Genomic DNA, 22141 nt, shown 5'->3' with positions numbered 1-22141 from the left:
CACATCACATGCCTTTGGAGGCCCCTAGGAGCTGGCCCCTGCCCCTTCCCTCTGCCCATTCCCACATTCAGCCCCGTCCTGCCATCTGAGGCTCTCTAGCCCTCCGTGCTGTCTCAGCCTCCAGGGCTTGATTCATATGGGTGCCTCCACCTGAGACTCCCTCCTCTTCTCCTGGGTAGGAGCTGTTGGTCCACGGAGCCTCCCTGTGGGTGTTCCTCCTCCAGGAAGTTGTGTCCACCTGCACACCCGCCCCACCCCAGAGCCTGGAGTGGACACTTGTCAGTGCTCCTGGGGTCCCCTCTGGCTATTTTCTGTTTGTGACACTATCCACCTCCTCAAAGACCTTGAAGTCCTCAGGGTGGGGGTTGTGTTGCACTCACTGCTGCATCCCCAGAGCCAGCACATCTCCCGGCCCCTAGGAGCCCCTCAGTGCCCCCACCCACCCCACCTAATGTGCGCAGGAGGGCGGATTCCAGACCTGTCCTGTCCCCGCCTGACCACCAAGAAGGGAGGCGACTTAGTGGAGGGGCAGCTCCTGGGCTGGCCCCTAGGTGGCGCTGGCCCCCCGCATGGGATTCACCGTGGCGGGGCTGGAGAGGCTGAGACCGGGGGCATGAAACCTCAGGGTAAACAGGGATCTGAGAACAGAACATTGCTTTAACGTTAAAGCAGTTATATTAGAGAGCGGAAATGTGGAATACAGGCTAATTTAAAGATAGCATAGAAAGCTTAGAAGAAACATGCTTGTGGCCAAATCTTTGGTTACTCTCAGGACTCCAGGTTCATTCTCCCCAGCTGGGAGGGCTATGTTGGAGCAAAAGTTTGAGATGCTCTCCATTCTGATAGTTCAACACCCTCAAGGGAGAGACTGGGAAACTGAGGCACAGGGCAGCACTGGGGCTGCCATTTTGCCCTCATCTTAACAGCTTGCCTACTTAAGCTGTTTTCCCATGAACGTGTCTGTTAGCACCTCACCATCTGGGTAACCCCGTGGAGGGGGCGTCCTCCAGTGCTAAAGAGGGTGCTCTGGTCTTCTCTCCCAGGCTCTCTCACCATCTCGCCCAGGCCTCAGTTTCTACCTGCACAGGTTGCCAGCCTTCCCACGTGAACTTCCCACCTGTGCCCCAAATCCAGCTCCTTCCTTCTGTGTCTACCTGGTCACCCCAACCCCCACCTCTCTTGAACCTCTATAGCCACCCCCGGGGTCCAAGAGGCAATGCATAGTCACTTCTTGACACCGCTGTTCTCACCGCAGCTCAGCACCTGTCCCAATACCCCCAAGTCCTCATTACCTCTCTCATGGAGTCATGGTGGCAGTAATAGTAGTAGTAGTAATTTAAAAAAATAGCAACTGAGGCTGGGTGCAGTGGCTCACGCCTGTAATCCCAACACTCTGGGAGGCTGAGGCAGGAGGATTGCTTGAGCCCAAGAGTTTGAGACCAGCCAGGGTAACATAGCGAGATCCTATCTCTACCAAAAAAAAAAAAAAAAATAGCCAGACATGGTGGCATGTGCCTGTGGTCCCAGCTACCTGGGAGGATTGCCTGAGCCCGGGAGGCTCATACAGTGAGCTATGATCCCACCACTGCACTCCAGCCTGGGCTATAGAGCAAGACCCTGTCTAAGAAAAAAGCAACAGACACTTATAGATAATACTTACTACATTGCAAACTGTTCTAGGCGCTTTGCTTGCGTTGGCCCATTTAATCCTCATACCTTTCCGGGAGGCAGGTACTTCTTATTCCCATTTTACAAATGAGGAGACTGAGGCACATTGAGGTTAAGTAACCTGCCTAAGGTCACACAGCTATTATTAGGTCGCAGAACTAGGCAAATATTTCCTGGATGAGCCTCCTCCTCCCCTCACACTCACCTCCACCAGGCCCCAGTGTCCTAGAGCCTGCTCTGATTTTGTCTCCTACCAGCTTGGGGGTCATCAGAGTTCCTTGCAGGCCGCTGGGTGACATTCAGACATTTTTCACTGGACATTCTAGGCTCTCCTCCAACCAGCCCAGCTTACTCTTCCACCCTGTGGTTCTGCCATCAAACTGGGCCTGGGTTCTATGCATTTCTCCCACAGAACCTCCTCTGACATCCATCTGTCCGTGCCCAGAGCCTTCTTGTCCCTGTAAGTCTGCCTTCAAGACTGCCTGCTCCAGGGAGCCTTTGCTGACGCTCTCACCTAGAGTGGTCTTTCCTTCCTCTAACTCCCCTGACACTTCTGTGATCCCCCTTTTCCATGGTCTTTGTCACTTTTTGCCCTGAGGACATATCTTCTCTCTCCAACAGAGGTGATGGATGGTTCCAAGGGAGAAGCAATATATGTTTCCACCCACCCCATAAATGTATGTCAAAGAGATCTGTTTGTATCTGTGATCAAGGTGGCACCAATGTATGCACCACTGGCCGGGGGGCAGGAAACCTGGTTTCTAATCCTGTCACTACCCAGATGGCCGTGTGACCTTAGGCAAATCACTTGGTGTCTCTGTGCTTTAGTTTCCTTCTTGCTGGAAGTAGATAGCCATACTCACCCAGACAGAAGAGATCACGGTAAAGATCAGCTGATGGCCTCTGTGGGAACAAAGACAGGGAAAGGGGAAATGAGTTCACCAGAAACCAACAGGCAGCACAGGAGGTATGAAAATTGCCTGGCTTTGTTTGACGGAACATTAGGGAAAAGTTGTGCCTAGACTTCCCTTATTAAAAATAAAACAAAGAAAAACTGGTGAGGGTCAAATGAGAATACAAATACAGTAAGTGCGGAAGTCTCGTGGGGGGCCTCAGGGCTGGGTGGCTCTCGTCACTTAGCCCAGTCTTGGCCTTGGCACTACTGGGATTCTGGACTGCACCATTCCGTGTCGTGGGAGGCTGTCTTGTATACTGTAGGATATTTAGCAGCATCCCTGGCCTCTACTCACTCCCTCAGTTGTGGAAACCAAAAATGTCTCCAGATGCTACCAAATGTTCCTGGGGGTAAAATCGCCCTGGTTGAGACTGCTGAGTTAACCACCAACAAGCCTTCTCTGAGCACCTACTCTGAGCCTAGCCCCATGATTTATCTGACACAGGTCTTGTTTGAAAGTTAAAGCTTACACTCAAAGAATAGCTAAAGAGGTTCTTGCTGCCAAGTAAGAAGGATGGTGATGGAGAGGGGAGCCTCAGAGGCCCTGCGCAGCCCTTGGGCTGGGTCCCAAAGGAGAAACAGGGGAGATTGGAATTGGCTGAGAGAGGAAGGGGGTGCATTTTGGGTGAGGGGAGCAGCCTCAACCAACACAAGGGACAGGTACGGACAGGGCTGCTTTGCAACGTCAAGACTTCGTTGGCTGTACTGGGTGGAGGGTGTGTGTGTTCCAGGGAGCAGCGGGAGAGAAGGTTAAATAAATATTCCTGGTTGATCGTGGGACCCTAGGTCTGATGGGAGAACCCAGTTGTGTAACCCAGACTCAATACCAGTCTCCCACAAAACCTCCTTAAACCCTACTCCCCTGGCCCCGTGGTCTTCACACCCCACACTCTAATGGGGCTGGGCTTGGACCACACCCAGGGGTGATTGGAAGCCCTCAAGACCCACCCTGACCGCCTGGAAGCACGCCTTACCTGGTAACTGGTTTTTCCTGCAGGTGGTAAACCCGAAAAAGAAAATGAAGAAAAAGAAATACGTGAATTCTGGCACAGTGAGTAGCCACCCCAGTCTCTGCAGCCGGGTGTAGACATTCTGAGCCCCAAGCTAGGTCTGGTATCAGGGAGGCCCGTGCGTCTGTGTGTGTGCACGGGCGGAGTGTGGGAATCAGATGTCCAAGAGAGATGGGGTGGGGAGGGGTGGGGCAGATGGAGCAATAGCCGGTGGAGGGAGTTGACTTGCAGACCACACAACAGGCGCTGGCTGTATCTAGCATGAGGAATCGCAGAGACACCCACGGGACTTCCTGCAGGAAGGAAGAGGAAGAGAAGTCGTATTTATTGGGCCCCTGCCCTGGGAAATTCCCCACGTCGGTGCTTTTCACAGGTTGTTGCCCTGAGAGGCAGATATTATCATCCCCTAGTCATGAAGGAGGAAACCAAGGCTGCAAGCAGGAAAGTGACTCAACCAAGGTCACACAGCTAGAAAGTGGTAGAGATGGGAGTCAACATGACATCTCACTCCAGAGCTGGCAGCTGCTACAGGCGCTGCCACCGCTTAACCGTGACCTTCCTGGGATGACACGCCGGCCTAGTGGCATCTGGGGGCTGGTCTTCAGGACATTCCCACGTTTATTCAACAAATATTTACTGAGTGTTACTGTGTGCCAGGCACTGTTCTAGGCACGTCGGATACAGCTGGAAACAAGACAGACCCAAATCCCTGGTGCTTATATTCTAGTGGGAGGAGACAGAGAAAACACACACACACACAGACACACACACGCCTGTGTGTGTCAGTTGATTATGAGTGCGATGGAAAAAGTATAAAGGGTAAAGGGACAGGCAATAGAGGAAGTATTGAGGATACTGGGGAAAGGGAATTCCAGCATTCCTGCTGTAGAGAACAGCACGTGCAAAGGCCCTGAGGTGGAGCTCACAGTGCATTTCTAGAACAAGCCACTTTCTCTGCAGTGAAACACACCCAAGTTCATCCTCTCTGTGTTCCTTCCTCACTCTAGAGGCCCATGGCAGTGCAGCCAAGCCTGGTCATTTGAGGCAGGCAGACTGTATCCCCAGACCTAGAAGAGGTCTTCGGGACCTCTGGGGTTCCTCTGAGGAAGCTCATTTTCTCCGTCTGTAAAGTGGGACTAATGAATCGTCCTCACCTTGCCACTGCACAGGGCAGCTGTGACAGACACATGGGAGATGCAGGCTTGTGAACTGTAAAATTACTCTGCTCATTCAAAGGGGACTGAACACCACTTCTTTGATTGTAACTGCTTCTCAGACCGGGGCTTAGAGTCCTATTTCCTTTGTCCAAGGCTGTGGTGTTTCTTAGTGGGGACGCTGTCAGCATTTGGGCAGGAAAATTCTTCATCTCACAGGATGTTTAGCACCCCTGGCCGCTGCCCATAGCTACCAGTAGAGCCCTAGACATTATGAGAACCCCCAAAACTCTCCCACACTTTCCCAAATTCCCCTAGGGAAGACAGCACCTTCCCCAGCTGGGAATGAAAAGGTTCAAAAACCACTGATCTCATCCAGCCTTCTTACTTTAGAGATGAAGAAACTGTGGCCTAGAGAGGGCATGTGATTGGTCCCAGGTCACACAGTGAGTTGGAGACAGAGCGGGTCTAGGCCCAGGTCTCTTGACTTTCCTTTACTCCAGCATTTCCCCATCTTCATCACGAAAAATCACCCAGGATGCAGAAAGCTTGTTGAAATACAGACGCCCAGGCCAGTTCCCTGGGATTCCACTTTAGGAGGCCCAGGAATCTGTGTTTAGTGCTTTTCATCCCTTACTTATGGTGCGCAGAATCCCCTGGGGATCTTGTGAAAATGCCAAGAATCTGCATTTCTGCATTTCTACCTGGCATCGAGGTGATGCTGATGCTGCTGGTCTAGGAACACTACCCTTTGAGTAGGGGAAAGTCTGCTTTCACCCTGCGAGCCCCTGGGTGAACCCATATGGTCAGGGCAGTTAGGGCATTGCTGCATCCTGGGGGGCTGGAATGGGGAGCAGTCAACTCTGTCTGCAGATTAGACTTACGTGAAGAGCTAAAAAAAAAAAAAAAAAAAGATCTCTGAAATGTTCATGTGGCCCTAGAAACTCGGCTATAATGGGTCTGGGCTACAGGATGATCTAAGAGCCCCCCAGGGCATCTCATGGTCATCAGTCAGCGTTGAAGCCACTGCCGTGGTCCACTCCTAGTGAGTCTGAGCTGCCACACTTTGAAGGAGGCCTGTGGTTCATCCAGGTGCCTAACACCTTAACCACAGTAGGTGGGGGTCTTACTGCCAAGTAAGGGTGGTGCTCTCACCCGGCCCTCCCAGTGAGCCTGTAAAAACGGCTGAATCTTCATGAAGAGGGGGCTCCCAAACTACCAGAGAGGAGTTCGTTCTCTTACACAGGTAAAAGGTCCTTTGCCCTAATCTTGCCTCATTTAATTGGCCTAGGATGCCAGGCTTTCATTTGTCTCCTTGATTCTAAATTGTTATGATAATGAGCTGCCAGGTAGCTGCCTGTCTTGGCAAAGCCAAAGCTAACTTTGCCAGGGCATAGGTTAAAAGGCCTCTGCTTGGGGGAGGGGGCCTGGGGTGGTCAGTTACCTCTGGGGAAAGGATGGGCTGCTTATGAGGGAGGGTCTTGGGTCTGAGAGGGATGAGATGGGACCGGTAAGATTTAAGATAAGCACATTTCAGGACTAATGGCTCTAGGCACACGGAAGCCTGAAGCTGGTCGGCATTGGCAGGTTGTTAGACCTGTGCCAGGAGGGCCCCTTTGTCCTCCACACCCCACCCCAGGTCCCTGGGGCTGGAGAGCCAGTGCCCACTTAGAGGAAACTAACGCCCTTGGCTTGGACCCTGGCTCCACTGACACAGATGGGACCCTTCCGTCAAGGTCAAGAGTGCAGGCTCTGAAGTCAGACACACCCTGGTTTCAGATCTCCTCTCTGCCCTGGCAGTGTCCTTGGGCACATTGCATCACCTTTTTGAGTTTCAGTTTCCTTGGCTATAAAGTGGGGATAATAATAGTACTTCATGGGATGGTGTGGGCAGTGCATGCAGTCATGCATGCAAAACTGGCACATGCCGAGTGTTCTGTCAATGTCAGCTCTCGAATCATAACCCATCTCCCCTGACCCCAGGCTCCCCACTGACCAAGCTCCCTTTTGTTTTCAAGGTCACCCTGCTTTCCTTTGCGGTGGAGTCAGAGTGCACCTTCCTCGACTATATCAAAGGAGGGTGAGAAGAAATACAGCCAAATTCATGGGCCTTGGGGAGAGGGAAAGGGCCCCACACACCGACAGGACCGGCTCTGGCCCCACCCTGGCCTCTTCAAAGCCCTGGTTGAAGGCTGTGGTGCTGGGCTCTGAGCAAACCCTGGTGTCTGGGCCGAGACAACTCGCCCAGAGCCCTGCACATCCCCAGATCCCGAGCAGCTTGGAGAGAACTCCTGAGCCAAGGAGGCTGGCCTGGGCCATGTCAGGTCTCCATGCAGAGACAGGACCTGGAGCTGGTAGGGACTCCGTGACAGAGAGCCAAGGGCTTGGGGAGGTAGAAAGAACCCTGCAATAGGAGTCAGGAGGCCCAGGCTCTAAACCTCTCTTTGCCATTAATTTGCTGGATTCCTTTGGGCGAGTCATTTTGCCTCTCAGGGTTATCAGTTTCCTCCTCTGTACACAAAGAGAACGGAGTAGGTAAGTGTTAAGGTTCCTTCCAGCTCTGAGCTGCTGACACCTCTGATCTGTCTGGTTGGGGGAGGGGGACAGTGATCAACCTGCTCACTGTTATTAGGGCCCTGTAAGGGCAGCGGGATTGGGGATAAGCCAGGGGTTGGTCCTGGGGCCAGCAGGTGGTCAAACATGAGTTTAAGGAGCAGAAAGAACCACCAGGGACAGTGTCTAGGCCCAGACAGATGGGGGAGCCAGGAGGCCCCAGCCAGCAGCTCATGGAAACAGCCTGGCTCTAAGGGTAGAGCCTGCCCAGCGTGCTGCCTGCCAGGACAGGTGCCAGGTCAGGGCGTGGGCAGCCAAGAGCCCGCAGGTGAGTGACTGCACCTGTCTGGAAAGGAGACAGGCAGGAGCAGCTGCCAAAGGCTCATCCCAGCCAAGTGGGCCCTTGGCTGCCTGGTTCTCCAGGGCAGAGGGAGAAGTCAGGTCCTGGGAAGCCACACTCACTTTCCCATGACACCACTCCCTGCTGCCTTGAGCTTGCAGTCTCAAGGCTGCAAGCTCTCCTCCTACCCACTGAGCACACACCCTGCCTCCAGTCACTCAGGGCTCCTCTGCTCTTACCTGCCCCTCCTCTGGGCTGACTCCAGACCCTGCCTTTGCACTCTTCCCCCATCAAAATTGCTTCCCTCTCAATCCCATTAAGCAGCCACCGCTTACAGTCCATAGCACCTGGTAACTCTCAAACACCCCTCATCCTGTTTATTTTTATTTATGTTTATTTTATTTTATTTATTTTTTGAGACAGAGTCTCACTCTGTCACTTAGGCTGGAGTGCAGTGGCACAATCTCAGCTCACCGCAACCTCCGCCTCCTGGGTTCAGGCAATTCTCCTGCCTCAGCCTATCGAGTAGAGTAGCTGGGCCTACAGGCATGCACCACCACCCCTGGCTAATTTTTGTATTTTTAATAGAGACGGGCTTTCACCATGTTGGCCAGGCTGGTCTCGAACTCCTGACCTCAGGTGATTCGCCTGCCTCGGCCTCCCAAAGTGCTGGGATTACAGGCATGAGCCACCAAGCCCAGCCCATCCTGTTTATTTTTTTCATTTGCATAGTACCCCCAACTTACAGAACACAGTGGGCAGGATCAGAACAGTTATCCCCATTTTACAGAGCTGGCCTGAAGCCACACGCCTAGATGGTGGCAGGGTTCCTTCCCTCATAACATGCTGCCTTTCATTCTGTAGTAATGAATCAGTCTAGCCTGCCTGACTCGCAGTTAGAGGGTGGGGTGGGATGAAGATGGAGACTGATGAGTTAAAGTGCTGGATGCTGTGAGGTTTCATCGAAAAAAACCCTCAGAGACTGAGCTAAGCTGGTGCCACCCATACTGGGCAGGTTATAGCCCCAGAGCCAGCCCTCTCTTTAAACTCTCTGGAGAGCCTGAGTGAGGGAGCTGGCTCCAGGGACTGAGAGCCTGGCATGCATGCCCAGGCAGGAAGCTGATGTCTAGGGATCCTCTCCTCCCTGGCCTCCCTCACCTGCCCACCTGGACCCAGGAGGAAGGGTATGGGTACTTTGGCCCCACTGTCAGAGGAGGAGCCGGTTGCTCAGCAGCCTGTGTTCTACCCTTAGGCAGGAGAGACTAGGCTGCTGCGAGTAATTTTCCCACAAGAAGATCTGCTTTCCAATTGCTTCCTTTCCCAAGGCTTTTCAGAACCCAGGGCAGAGGAGGACTAGTCAGAGTAAGGCCTGCCTTTCCCTTACCCTGTATTTGGAAGAGCCAGTCCAACAGTTCCCTCCAGTATAGTCCCACAGGCCAGAATCGTCTTCCCAAGAGTGGCCCTGGGAGCGGGACTTTGACCCTCCAAATGTCTCCCTACCTCTAACAAAGACATGCATTCTATATTCCACACTGAAGAGGGGGTGACAATGAACAGCAGATGAGTATGGTAGGTCAACTGCTGTAACACATAATTCCCTAACCTCAAGCCTTCATACAAATAAAGGTCTGTTTTTCATCTGTGGGATGGCAGGGTTGGGTGGGGAGGTGATCCACGCAGTCATTTGGGGACCCAGGCTCTTGCTAGCTTGTGGCTCCTTCTATCCTCTGGAATCCTCTGGATGCTCTGCCCCCAGCCAGCAGAAGAGGAGAAAGAGGTGGGGATGACTGTCTGTGGCCAGCAGACCCTGGCTTGGGTCTCCCGCTAACCATGTCCTTGACATTTCCCTGGGGGTGAGGGTTCCATGAGCAGCAGCTCAGCTGTGATCAGATGGTTTCTGATAGGGACCTTCTGCTGTGTTTGTGATAGGGATCTTCTGCTGATAGAGCTGTGGTTTCTGATAAGGCACCTTCTGCTAAATGCAAGTGAGGTGAGGCCTACCTGATCTTACATCATCCATAGCCCCAACTAAGAATTACTAGAACAGAGTTTTCCCCAGTGTGATCCCAGCCTCCTGTCCTCATAATCCCTGGATGAAGGCAGTGGACATTTTTTCAAGAGATAGATTCTGGGCACCACTCCAGACAAACTCAATTGGCATTTCTGGGGTGGAGCCCTGGAATCTTCTTAAGCAAGCACCCGTAGTGATTCTATGCTCACTGCCATGTGAGAACCATAAGACTAGACTTTACCAGGAACTTGTGTCTGTCAGCTTTGTTCTGTCTGGACCCAGCAGAGAACCTAGAATGGCCAAACCCTCAGAAAGTCTCAACCCTGAATCTGAATCCTCAAAACCTAACTTTTTATTATAGAAAACGTTAAACACATGCAAATGTGGAGAAAAGGTATAATCAACCCCGAAGGTACCAGCTTCAGCCATTACCACATCATAGCCAGTCTTGTTTCATGCACTCCACCCTTCATTCAGTCATTTATTATTCTTTTTTATTTTAGTGGGTTTTTTTTTTTATTTTTGAGGTCTCACTATGTTGCTCAGGCTGGCCTTGAACTCCTAGTCTCAATCGATCCTCCCACCTCAGCCTCCCAATATCCAATTTGAAGCAAATCCCAGCCATCATATTTGATCCCCAAATGTTTTAGGATGTCTCTCTAAAACATAAGGACTCTCTCTTTATCAAACATAACCACAATATCATAACCACACCTAAAAAATTAACAATTCCTTAATATTAAATATCTAGTAAATGTTTATATCTCCCCAATTATCTTATAGTTTTAAAATTGGTTTGTTTGAGTCAGAAATCCAGGCAAGAGCCATAGGCTGTGATTGGTGGGTTGGTCTCTTAATTCTCTTTTCATCTATTCATTCCCCCCAAGCACCTGAATGGCTTGCTAACACAGATTCCTGTACCTCACCAAGAGAATCTAATATTCAGCCAGATGTGGTGGCTCACACCTGTAATCCCAGCACTTTGGGAGGCTGAGGCAAGAGGATTACTTTTGCCCAGGAGTTCAAGACCAGGCTGGCCAATATAATGAGACCCCATCTCTGCAAAAAGAAAAAAAAAGCCAGGTGTGGTGGTGCGTGCCTGTGGTCCCAGCTATTCAGGAGGCTGAGGTGGGAAAACTGCTTGAGCCCAGGAGGTTGAGGCTGAAGTGAGCTGTGATCACACCACTGCGTTTCAGCCTTGGTGACAGAGCGAGACCTCTTTCAATAAAAAGATTCAGGAGAGCTAGATAGAGTCTGAGAGGCCCAGCATATTCCCAGGAGATGGTGCTGCTGCTGACTCTGGTAGTGCTTCTACAGAGTTTCCCAAAGACTGGATTTTGCTGGCTGCATCTCCTGTGGTGTCGTTTAATGTGTTCCTCTGTCCCTTGTATTTCCTGTAACTGACTAGACAGCTCTGGAACCTCAATCCGAATCAGGTTCAATTTTTTGGTAAGACAACTTCATGGGTGGTATTCTATTCTTTCTTTAGGAGATGCGTGATGTCTATTTGACTCTCTTTTTTGTCAGATGAGTTTTCGTCCTGAATCTCACTCCAAATTTGAGTCAGCCATCCAATGAGACCCAGCCTCACCCAGCCTACTCAGGTGGGCCCAGGGGGTAGGGTTTGTGGAGGAAATAAGTGACCATAGCCACATGCCCACACAGAACACAATCATCTTCAAAGAGCTTTCCTACTGCATAACTCTTCTGACGCTCATTAATCCTTTTAGGGGGACATAGCTGGCATTACTATCTCAGCTCTCCAGAACTAGAAAGAGATGAATGACTTCACCGAGGCCACATACCTGGCAAGCAGCAGAGCCAGGGTGGTATCCAATGTCTAGCACTGCCCCCCCCCCCCCACAGCCCTGCCTCCCTCCAGGTGACTCCCCTGCTGTTCTCCCTCTTCTAGGACCCAGATCAACTTCACTGTGGCCATTGATTTCACTGCCTCCAATGGTGAGTTGGGGGATGGGCAGAGGAGCAGGGTGGGAGGAGAGAGCTTTTAAGGGCTGTGGCATCTGGCCCTGGCTGGGACCACGACCCTCATACTCTCTGGCCTCTTCCTCACCAAAGAGGATATACCTAGGTCTGGAGGACCAAAGATACAACCAAGATGGCAGAGGTATCCCCAGGTTGGACCATTGACATAAATCTGGGCTCTGAGCCACAGCCTTGTCCTTGAGGAACACCCAGTCTCCCTGGGGGAATTGGGATTGTGTGTACTCTGGGCCCATGGAGGGCCCTGGAGATGTATCCCCCTGGGATCAAATCCCAGCTCCTCTGTGCAGTCCAACCCACAGGCTGGAGTGGAGAACCAGAGCCAAGACTGAGTTCTGTGGTGTTCAGGGAGGCAGGATCCAGCCCAGGGACCCCAGTCCTTACCTGGCTGGGGCTGCCCTGGCTTCCTTCCCTCCTCCCAATTTCTGCAGTGTCAGCCTGTGGCTGAGTCACTAGGAGCAATAACAGTGCCAAACTTTACATGATTAGAAACATCACAACCTCCCTCGGGCTCTGGACTCTATTAGGGGTGCTGAGTGCTCATTTTTGCGCCAATCAAAAATGCCCAGGTCTTGCCCTCTACAGGTGTCAGGAGCCCCTCTTATAGCTGTAAGTCCTAGCATCATAGAGCACTGGGCTATCAGAGCTGGAAGGGGCCTTAGTAATAATAACACTGAGGATAGTTATCATAATGTCGATAGCACCTGCGCAATGCTCACCTCAATCCTATGAAGTAGGAACTATTATTGCTCTGATTTTACAGGTGAAGAGACTAAGGCTAAGGTTAAGGAACTTACCCAAGATCACATAGCTAGTAGGAGGTAGACAGGATCGGTACCTTGGCAATCTGCGCTGTACTACCTCCCATCAATGAACAAATAAGTTAAATACAGACTGTATTAGTAGCGAAGAGAGGTCTGGGGGGGAAATCAAGCCAGAAAGAAGGACAGGAAGGATTGGGGGAGGCTGTAATTTTTAATAGGCTGCTCGGAAAAGATCACACTGAGGAGGTGACACTTGAGCAGAGACCTGAAGAGGCCAGGGAGCGGGCCAGGGAGTGGACATCTGGGGAAAAGTGTCCCAAGTAGAGGGAACAGCCATCGCCAAGGTCCTGAGGTGGGAATCGCGAGGGGCTGGTGAGGCTGGGACTGGCGAGTGACAGGGAGGAGGGTAGGAGATGACCAGCAGGCCAGATCATGAGTGCCTTGCGGCCTCTCCTGAAGACTTTGGGTTTCATTTTGGGGGAGGTGGAAGCATTGAGCATTTTGGGCAGAGAGGCATGATCTCTCCGAGGCTGATAGGCTCAGTCACTGCCGTGCTGGGTATGGGCTGAAGGCACAAGGGCAGAAGGAAGCGGGAGATCAGTTAGGAGACTGCTGCATCCTATAAGCAAGAGGGTGGTGGTATGGGGAGGAGGAGAGGAGGAGGAGGGATTCTGGATCTGTTTTGTTGAAGGATTTAATATGGGGTATGAGAGAAATAGAGGAATCAAGAATTAATAAAAGTTAGGGGTGCCCTTGGACACCCCCTTCTTCATTCTGAACCTGGGGTGACTTGGAGGGTCTAGATGGTCAAAGGTTCCCATGTCCTGTGTTACAGGGAACCCCTCACAGTCCACATCCCTGCACTACATGAGCCCCTACCAGCTGAACGCCTACGCGCTGGCGCTGACTGCCGTCGGAGAGATCATCCAGCACTACGACAGTGACAAGATGTTCCCTGCCCTGGGCTTCGGGGCCAAGCTGCCCCCGGATGGCAGGGTGTCCCACGAATTCCCGCTGGTAGGAGGTCCCGCTGGTGGGAGAGAGGACTGACCAGGCTGGGGGTGTGGTGACAAGTTGGGGGTGGGGGGACGTTTCCCTTCCTCTGAGCCCAGGGACTTAAGGCTTAGCCTCAGTGGAGGGAGACTGCCTGCTCTGTGTAGGGGGGCTCCGGAAATCCACTCCCTTCCCTGATCACAGTTGCTGCCCCTCCACGTCTGAAGCTGCCTGCCCACAGCTGGCTCTGGCTTCCTTGTTCCTGACAAGACACAGGTGGAGGTGGAGGCGAGCTGCGGCTGACCCATCCCTCAGGGCCCCAGAAAAGTGAACAAGTGGTGTGGGTTGGGTATCCCTGAGTCAGTGCTGAGATGGGATGACGTGGATCTCCGGGGTGATGTGGAGCATGGCATCATCTGGGCATCCTGGGCCCTGTGGAGATGATTGCACAGGCCACCCCTTTCCCTGGCTCTCATGAGCTGGGGACACTCAGGCACAGCAGACGTCCCTCCCATGCCTGAGGGTGCAAGGCGCTGTGCTGGGCCCAGGGTGCACGTGGACAGATCAGCCACAGGTCCTTCCTGAGTTGCTCAGACCCAGCAGTCATTTTAGGTCAGAGTGGGTTTACCCAAGGTTCCCTGAGGGAAGCAGCCAGGGATCTCGGGGCATCTCTGAACAGGTACAGGGAGCCGGCTAAGGAGCAGGTTTGGACCCAGCTCAGCTGAAGCATGCACTGCTTCAGGATGGGCCCTGGGAGTTCCCTCCCCTGCCCCACCACCCCACACCAGAGAAGAGCTGGGGGAGCCCAGGCCTGCTGGCCTCCCCACCTGGACTCAGTTCCCACACATCATACACCCCTGTCCTTCCTTCCTGGGCTCAGCCTCCCCGCCCTCTGTCCCCCAGAATGGCAACCAGGAGAACCCCTCGTGCTGCGGCATCGACGGCATCCTGGAGGCCTACCACCGCAGCCTGCGCACCGTGCAGCTGTACGGCCCCACCAACTTTGCCCCCGTGGTCACCCATGTGGCCAGGTGAGTGCCGCTGCCACCACCTCCAGGCACTCGCAAGGCCTCGGTTTCCATACCAGCCCTGCCTCTGGGTGGTGGGAGGGGGTGTCTCTTCCCACGTGCTTGCCTTTCAGGGAGCCCTGACCCTGAAGAGATTCCCCCAAGAACTGTCACCTTCCAAAGTGTTCAGCGTCCTTGTTTAGGGGGGACCATGCCCCGCAGACAGACCTGAGCCCACACCTGCCCCACCCAGGAATGCAGCGGCCGTGCAGGACGGCTCCCAGTACTCGGTGCTGCTCATCATCACCGATGGGGTCATCTCGGACATGGCGCAAACCAAGGAGGCCATCGTCAACGTGAGCAAGGAGTGTGCGGGGAGGGAGGCGGTTTGAGGGGTGTCTTCCTCCCCATTAGGGGAACCCTGGGGGTGTGCCTACCTCCTTGACTTTAGGGAAATGCTTGGAGATGACTTGGGCGTGGCTTCTCCTTTCCCTCCCTCACTGGGCCCCACTGCCCTCGTCCACCTCCTGGCCTCTGGCTGCAGAGTCCAGTGCTGGATAGTGGATTCTGGGGGGCGGAAGGGGTGCCTGGATCATGAGAGGTCTGGCTGGTGAGCTCTGTTCCTACCTCTTAGTCACACTCTGTGGTCTACTCCCTCCAGACCCTGATGGCTCCCTCATTAACCCATCTCTAGGACCGCTTCCCCCTTTCCCAGGCCGGCCTGGCCAGGTCAAAGGCGTGGGAGGGAAGACGCAGAGTTGGGGAAGCTCAGGAACGTGGCTCCCCGAGCCGGTGGTCTCCCTGTAAGAGGGGATGGGGGTGACTCACCAAAGCAGACCTATGACCCATTCCCCCGCCACCCTCCCTCTCTCCTCCGGGCACAGCCTGGTTTCCTTTGCTCTTTATCTCTGAGTGCCCTCCCTCTCCCTACCCCCTTTTCCGTGTTCCTCTGTCTCTCCATGTTCACTCTCCCGTTTCTTTCCTGCCAACCCCTTCCTGTCCCTACCCCTGATTTCTCCTTCCTTTTAACTGGGTCCCAATTGGGTCCAACCTTCCCCTGCCCCCCATGCTGTCTCCCAGGCTGCCAAGCTCCCCATGTCCATCATTATCGTCGGCGTGGGCCAGGCAGAGTTCGACGGTGAGTCCAGCTGCTGCCCTCCCCTCCTTTCCTTCCCTAGCCACACACCCCTGCTCCCACCCCAGATGTTTCCCCAGAGGCTGCAGTCCCCTGGGAATGACCCCTCCCAAAAGAGTGAGAGCTCCCGCCTGGGCGTGTGTGTCTGGGTGAGTGTGCAGGGTGTGGGATGCATTTGTGTGCTCAGGGAGGGGTGTGTCAGGTCTGGGTGTGCACCCACGCCCACATCCCAAGGCTGTGGGAAGGAGGCCCCAAGTCACTTCTTTCTCCTCCAGCCCTGGGTGTCTGGGGAGGGTGGTGAGCCAAAGCACGGGGCTCAAAGTCAGAGGCTCACCTGATCGGGCTCCTCCTGGCCCCTGGCCTCAGTTTCCTCATCTCTAACACGGGGCATGGGCCAATGGTCTCGGCCCTGGATTGGCCGGGATGGAAGGACAAGTCCACTCTCCTGCCAGGCCCAGGGGTCCACCGTTAATCTCACCCCCATCCCCATGACACTCCTCCCCTCACAGCCATGGTGGAGCTGGATGGTGACGACGTGCGGATCTCCTCCCGGGGGAAGCTGGCTGAACGCGACATCGTCCAGGTGAAGCCCAGGCCTTGCCTGCCCCATGGGAAATTCAAGAACCCCTCTAGCCAGGTGGACCTCACACCCCCTTTGGGGGCTTCCCTGGTGAAGGGCCCGGGAGGGAGGCACTGGGAGCCCCAAAGTGGCCCAGTCACCACCAAAGGGAGTAGGAGTCAGTCCTTGGCCATGCTGTGCTCTGGGCTGGGCCCCTCTCGGTCACATCTGGGACACACTCCTAACATTGTGGGTGCCCAGCCAGAGGCCAGAACCCTCTGCCAGCCCTTCCTCAGCCCCCAGGCCTCTGTGGTCAGCCTCGTTCTGTTTTTTCTTCTGCCCCTTGAAGGCCGAGGCAGTGTCTTTAGTGTTGCTGCAGCCTTCTCCAAGAATAGGCATTGCTCGGTTAACTGAATCAATGTCAGCATCTCCATGAAAGACGCAAATATAATGAGCAGGAAGATCTTTGTCCTCAGGGAATTCCCATGCAGTCTCGCGGAAGAATGCACCCTCCGCAATCACTTCCCCCGCTCATCCCCTGCAGAGGAGGCCCTAGTGCTTAGGAGATGCAGAAGACAAAGCTGACATCCTCCATACTCCCTTGGTTTAAAAATCGGGGCCCAGTATCCCAGGTGTGGAGACCAAACACAGGGGGCTGGAAACCACAGCAAGGACAACCTGGGAGGTGGGACCGGCCCATGCTAAGGCCTGGAGGCAGGAGTGAGCCAGAGGAGGCACTCAGGATGGAGGGCACCCCCGGGAAGAAGCCAGATGGGCCTGGCATTGGGCATTGGCCAGATTGGCCCCAGAGAGCAAAGGAATGAAGAGAGGCCAGAGAGAGGGCTCTGCTGGACAGGTCGGGGGAGACCCAGGAGAGCACGTGCCCCAGAAGTCAGGGATTCAGTTGGCATTTCGGAAGCACCTACCGAGTGCCTGTGCTTAGTGCCGAGGTGGAGAAATCCTGTTCGGTGGTGTGTCCTGGTGTCGAGTGAATGAAAGAATAGTGACTATGACTAGTTACTTACTCTGCCCAAACCCAGGGAGTTGGGGGTACAGTCCCTCAATAGTTACTTACTGCCCAAACCCAGGGAGTTGGGGGTACAGTCCCTCCGGTAATTCAGAAAGGTGGGGAGACTGAGTCAAGTGAGCAGAGGCTGGGAGCGGGGTGGGGATGCAACCCCAGGCCTGGAGATTTTGGGGCCCAGGGTCCCACGGGAGGCACTGCCTGACCCTGCCCTCCCACTTGCCAGTTTGTGCCCTTCCGGGATTACGTGGACCGCACAGGCAATCACGTGCTGAGTATGGCCCGCCTGGCCCGAGACGTGCTGGCAGAGATCCCCGACCAACTGGTGTCCTACATGAAGGCACAGGGCATTCGCCCGCGTCCCCCACCCGCAGCACCAACCCACTCGCCCTCGCAGTCCCCAGCCCGTACGCCCCCTGCGTCCCCCCTGCACACGCACATCTGAACTGGTCTCAGCAGGCAGGTGGCTGGGGCCTGGGAGAGGCCAGGCGAACAGGAGGCCAGGGCCCCAGACTCCCCGAAGTTGGCCTGCCCGGCCTTTGGGACATCTGTGTGCCTGGGAGGCTGCCAGGGGGTGGGGCTTCTGAAGACCCCTCCTCAATTTCTTGGCCTCACTTATTGCCCAAACCCAGGGAGTTACAGGGGTACGGGTGAAAGAGGGTTACACAGGGACCCAGCCCTTCTCTTCTTCCCCAATACCTGGCTCTAACCCAGCCAGGAAGGTGTAAACAATAAGGGTGATTGGGGTCCCTGTCGCCCAACCCCGGCAATCCTATTTGCTTACCTGTCACCCTGAAGCCTGGGCTTGGCCTCCTCCAGCCCCCATCTCCGTCCCATCCTCCCATGGTGTCTACTCCTGTCACTGAGTCCCGCCCTGTGGTCTATCCTGTACCCAATTTCCAGTGAGCCCTATGAAGCTGATGGGTTTGCAGGAAGGCCTGAACATGTGCCCCCTCCCAGGGACACTGGATGCACTGGGAGCCCCGGGGACCCATGGGGTGCTGTAATCATGGACCGTAGGCCATGTGATGGGCCTGAAGTGGAGGCTGCTCAGCACAGAGCCCTTTCTGGTGCCTCTCGAGCTCAGTACGGTGCAAGTTCTAGACACACCGATGGCCTGTGGAGGCCTCTCCCTGGTGTGGGCCCACAGGCACTTCCATGGTTGACTCCTGGCTTCAGGAATCCCTTCTTCCCTCCAGAGGCTTCCCAGGGCCCTCGGTGCCCACATAGGGGCCTGAGTAAGGAGTGGCTCAGCCCCACGTTCCCACCCTGCTCCTGCTCTTTGCCCTGTATCCCATGAGGCTAGGAGACAGGAGTCCTGGGTTTGAGCCCTGCCTCCCCCAGCTGCCTAATGTGGGAACCCAAGCAAGTCCCTTCTACCTTTCGGGCCTCAGTTTCCATGTCTGTATGACAAGAGGGTTGACCAGATGGCCCCAGGTTTTCCTTTAGGTCTGACGTCCTGAGGGTCATTCATCCCATGCCCAGCTCCCCCCATCCTACTCCTAACTGATGTGACCCTACTCGAGGCCGCCTTGGCTTTTGGGTCACCCTGTCCCATCCCATCACCCCAAACACACACTTGTCCTTCAGCCTTGGGCTCTGGCATCTGAGCCCGAGCTCCTGCCCCTGCTGTGGGAAAGGTGAGGAAGAAGGGGATCTCCCTCCTGGGCCCACCCAGCTGCCCAGCCTTTGCCCACTCGGGGAGCAGGTCATGCATGCCAGTCCCTGTTGCCGCATGGAGCTCCTCAGCCCACTGACCTCTCCGTGCCTGGCGCAGGCCGGGTCCCCATCTCCTGCCTCCGCTTCCCCGTCACGCATGGTGGTGGTGTTTCTATGGTGTCTGGTTCTGTGCCCGTCTCTGAGACAGTCTCTGTGTGGAATTTGCCTTAAACTGAAGTAAATTTGGTTCTTTTAGTAAAGCACGAAGTTTTTCTTTCTTCTCTGAAAAATAGCACTGATGTTGCTGTTTGACAGGGTCCAGTTCTCCTCTGTGGCTTCCTTCGATTGTTTGGTTCAGTGAGATTTACAAGCAAAGGCCACATGCCACGCTCTGTGCTGGCATTGAGGGTGCAGCCATGAACAAAGCACAGACCCTGTCCCCGCACGGGGCTTACAACACACACACAGATAATACGGGAGAGACACAGCAAACACATCAACAAATAGGCTAGTAACGTCATTTCAGGTGGTGGCAAGAGTTCTAAAGACACATGAGGGAGAAGGAGGGTGATGTTTTCGATGAGGTGGTCGGAGAGGGCCTCTCAGAGGAGGTCGTGGTTGAGGTGAGCCCCCAGGAAGTGAGACAGGGAGCCACACTGATATCTGGGGAAGTGAGCTCTAGGTAGAGGGACCAGCAGGCGCAAAGGCCCTGTGGTAGGAGCATCCTTGGTGCCTTTGCAGGAGAGCGAGGTCGGTGTGGCTGGAGCTGAGTGCAGGAAGGGAAAGTGCTAGAGATGGGGTTGGAGAGGTGAAAAGGCCGGAATGCACGGGCCGCGTAGGCCATGATGAGGCCTTTGGCATTTACTGAGTGAAACGGGAAGCCATTGAGGAGGTGAGAGAAGTAACATCATCAGAATTTCCTCTAAAACAAATGGATTGCTTTATTGCATTTGATCACTCATTCACTCATCTCTCAACAAGCATTCACCAAACATGAGTGCCAGGCCCCACTCAGGTATTGGAGACCATGCTGGAGATGCACACACAGAATTGCACCCTCAGGGGTGCCCTGCTCTGGGGCAGTGAGCGAGGGAATACTACAACCATGGGGTACTGATGCCATCAGGAGGGGCTGGGTAATCTGTGGGCACCAGAGTCACTGTGCCACGAAGAGTCTGGCATCCCCTGTGCAATGGGGTCGTCACCACCACCCCCATCCTTGCAGGGTCATCACGTGGCCAGAGTGACGAGTACATAAGTTTGCATGTGATATATGTGACATGCACCCAGGACCCATGGCATTTTAGGTGCCCAAGAAACACTGTTTTCCTCTTGTTCCTCTTCAATATAAATCCCTGTGGCCATCAGGGACCAGGATCATAGCAAAAGGGGATTTCTCCCTTCTCTGGGCAAGTTTGTTCCCAGATTAGCCCTCCAGGCAGCCATTCCCACCCTGAACATCACAAGAAATTTGGAACTAATTATACCGAAGTTTGGGACTTGTTTACTTCTTATGATTTTATAGTAAATGGGTGCTGATTCACAGCTGTCCCTATAATTACATGCCCCTGTGACTTACATTCTGATACGCTTGGAGTGGGAACGGGGTGGGGTCACAGCTTGGAAGGAGGGAAGTTCCCATAACCAGCAGCTCATGTCACCTCACCACAGGGGCCGTGGGAAAGTGTCAGGAGAGGGTGCTTGCCTGGCAGGGGAACTGAGGCGCAGAGCCACTGCCGGGGGCGAGACGGGACGCCAAGAGCATCTTTACTGTGCCCGACACCGTAGCGTCTCGTGGATTCTTTCCCAAGGTGTGTTCCACAGAATACTGGCTCCCTGGCATGGAGTTTGGGAACCTTCCTGCTGTGCGTCCCTCTTGAGAGTCTCAGTGGCCTTTAGGGTGTTCAAGCCTCTGGTAAGTCCTACAGCAAAGGGACCAGCTTGATTTGGTTCAGCCCAATGTTTCTCAAGCTTTGTATCACAGAGTCAGTGTGTGTGTGTGTGTGTTTCGCTGGTAACACCGTCACCAAGCAGAACCTGCTGTCTTGGGAATGTCAGTAGAGACAATCTCCCGGGTTTCCAGGCCAACACAGAAGCCTGAAGCCTGCCCTGAGCAGGCCAGAGGGCGGGCACTGAGGGTGGGAAAAATGGAGACTCGAATTGGGCTCTGGAGAGAAGGGCTCTGAAAGGGATCCCTGCCCCAGGTGCTTCAGGAAGAGAAGCCACAGGGAAGAAAGGAGGGCTTCAGACATTCGCAGTCCCGGACTCATGGCTGCATGGTTGACTGGATTTTTGTCCCCCTATTCGACTGAGGGGTGTGTGGAACAGAGCTGGAGGGGTGGGCAGAGAGGGGAAAGGCTGTCCTGCCTCTGAGCTCACCCCCCAGGCTGTGGCTGGCCCTCTGCTCCCCCTACTCAATCTCCTGGCCTTCAGGATTAAGGACCCTAGGCTGTTACCCCCCAGATCATTCTCCACCCACTTCTCTGCCTTTGGAAGCCCTTCTGTCCTCCTCTTGTCCACTCACCTCAAATACCCCTGAATTAATACAAATAAAATAATAGTAGCAATGACCAGCACGCATATGCACTTACTAAGCATCCTTCTAAGGACTTTACATGTGTTTAGCAAATTCATCTTCATAACAACCCTGTGAAGAAGTTATGTACTATCAGCATCCCATTGTCCAGATGAGAACACTGAGGCACAGAGGCTCAAGATCACACAGTTAGACAGCAGTGGAGCCTACAGAGATCGGAGCCTGAAGGTGGAGTGGGAGGATGCATCTGGTTACCTAGAGATGTGAGCTCTAGCTGAGCCATTTAGTTGCTTTGTGACCTTGGTTGGGCCATCTGCCCTCTGGGTCTCAGTCTCTCCACTGATAAAATAGAGGGGGTGGGCTGTCAGATCCCTAAGGGTCTTCCTATCTCCCTTGAATCTCAGCCCATCCATCAGCCTATACTCTTAGACCCCTGCCAGGCCCCACAGGCCTCCTGGGGCCCTGTCATGGCCAGGCCGGACAGTCGCCACCACTGAGGCTGCCACTCCCACACCTCTGGGATGCCTGGCCGTCATCGGCCTGCAGAAGAGGTCCCTGAGTCCTGCCTGGAAGGGGCGGGAGAGGTAGAAGCAGAGGATGGGCCTCATAGCGCAGTTGGAGTAGAGGCCAGGATGGTGCAGAGGCTGGAGGCCACAAAAGCAGCCGGTGTGGCAGGCAGGTGGCCCACGGCTGCCACATGGCCCAGCGTGGAGCAGGGCCCCCACATCGGCACAAAAACCACCAGCACCACAAGGATGAGCCCTGTGTTCTC

The 22141-nt window shown here is 54.3% G+C and overlaps 1 protein-coding gene across 6 annotated transcripts in view; it reads left to right on the top strand.

Moving 5' to 3' along the window:
- The window catches only part of CPNE5 (copine 5), a 95496-nt gene extending 76403 nt beyond the window's left edge, over positions 1 to 19093 (top strand). For 4 of the 6 annotated variants that reach the window (XM_030795649.1, XM_030795648.1, XM_030795652.1 and 1 more), the window contains 9 exons: positions 3621 to 3674; positions 6806 to 6867; positions 11604 to 11650; positions 13292 to 13473; positions 14353 to 14480; positions 14710 to 14812; positions 15537 to 15594; positions 16101 to 16174; positions 17401 to 19093. In XM_030795649.1, the coding sequence (XP_030651509.1) occupies positions 3621 to 3674; positions 6806 to 6867; positions 11604 to 11650; positions 13292 to 13473; positions 14353 to 14480; positions 14710 to 14812; positions 15537 to 15594; positions 16101 to 16174; positions 17401 to 17619 (927 nt within the window). In that variant the 3' untranslated portion in view covers positions 17620 to 19093. Of the gene's footprint in view, positions 1 to 2519; positions 2636 to 3620; positions 3675 to 6805; positions 6868 to 11603; positions 11651 to 13291; positions 13474 to 14352; positions 14481 to 14709; positions 14813 to 15536; positions 15595 to 16100; positions 16175 to 16626; positions 16979 to 17400 lie in introns of those variants that run through there. The other 2 variants (XM_030795653.1, XM_030795650.1) reach the window with 2 other exon arrangements.
- The last annotated feature ends 3048 nt before the right edge of the window (positions 19094 to 22141 follow it).

The sequence above is a fragment of the Nomascus leucogenys genome, chromosome 17 (assembly GCF_006542625.1).
Source record: "Nomascus leucogenys isolate Asia chromosome 17, Asia_NLE_v1, whole genome shotgun sequence".
NCBI classification, from domain to species: Eukaryota; Metazoa; Chordata; class Mammalia; order Primates; family Hylobatidae; genus Nomascus; species Nomascus leucogenys.
Note: the sequence above shows the minus strand (reverse complement) of the source record. Positions and strands in the feature narration are given on the sequence as shown.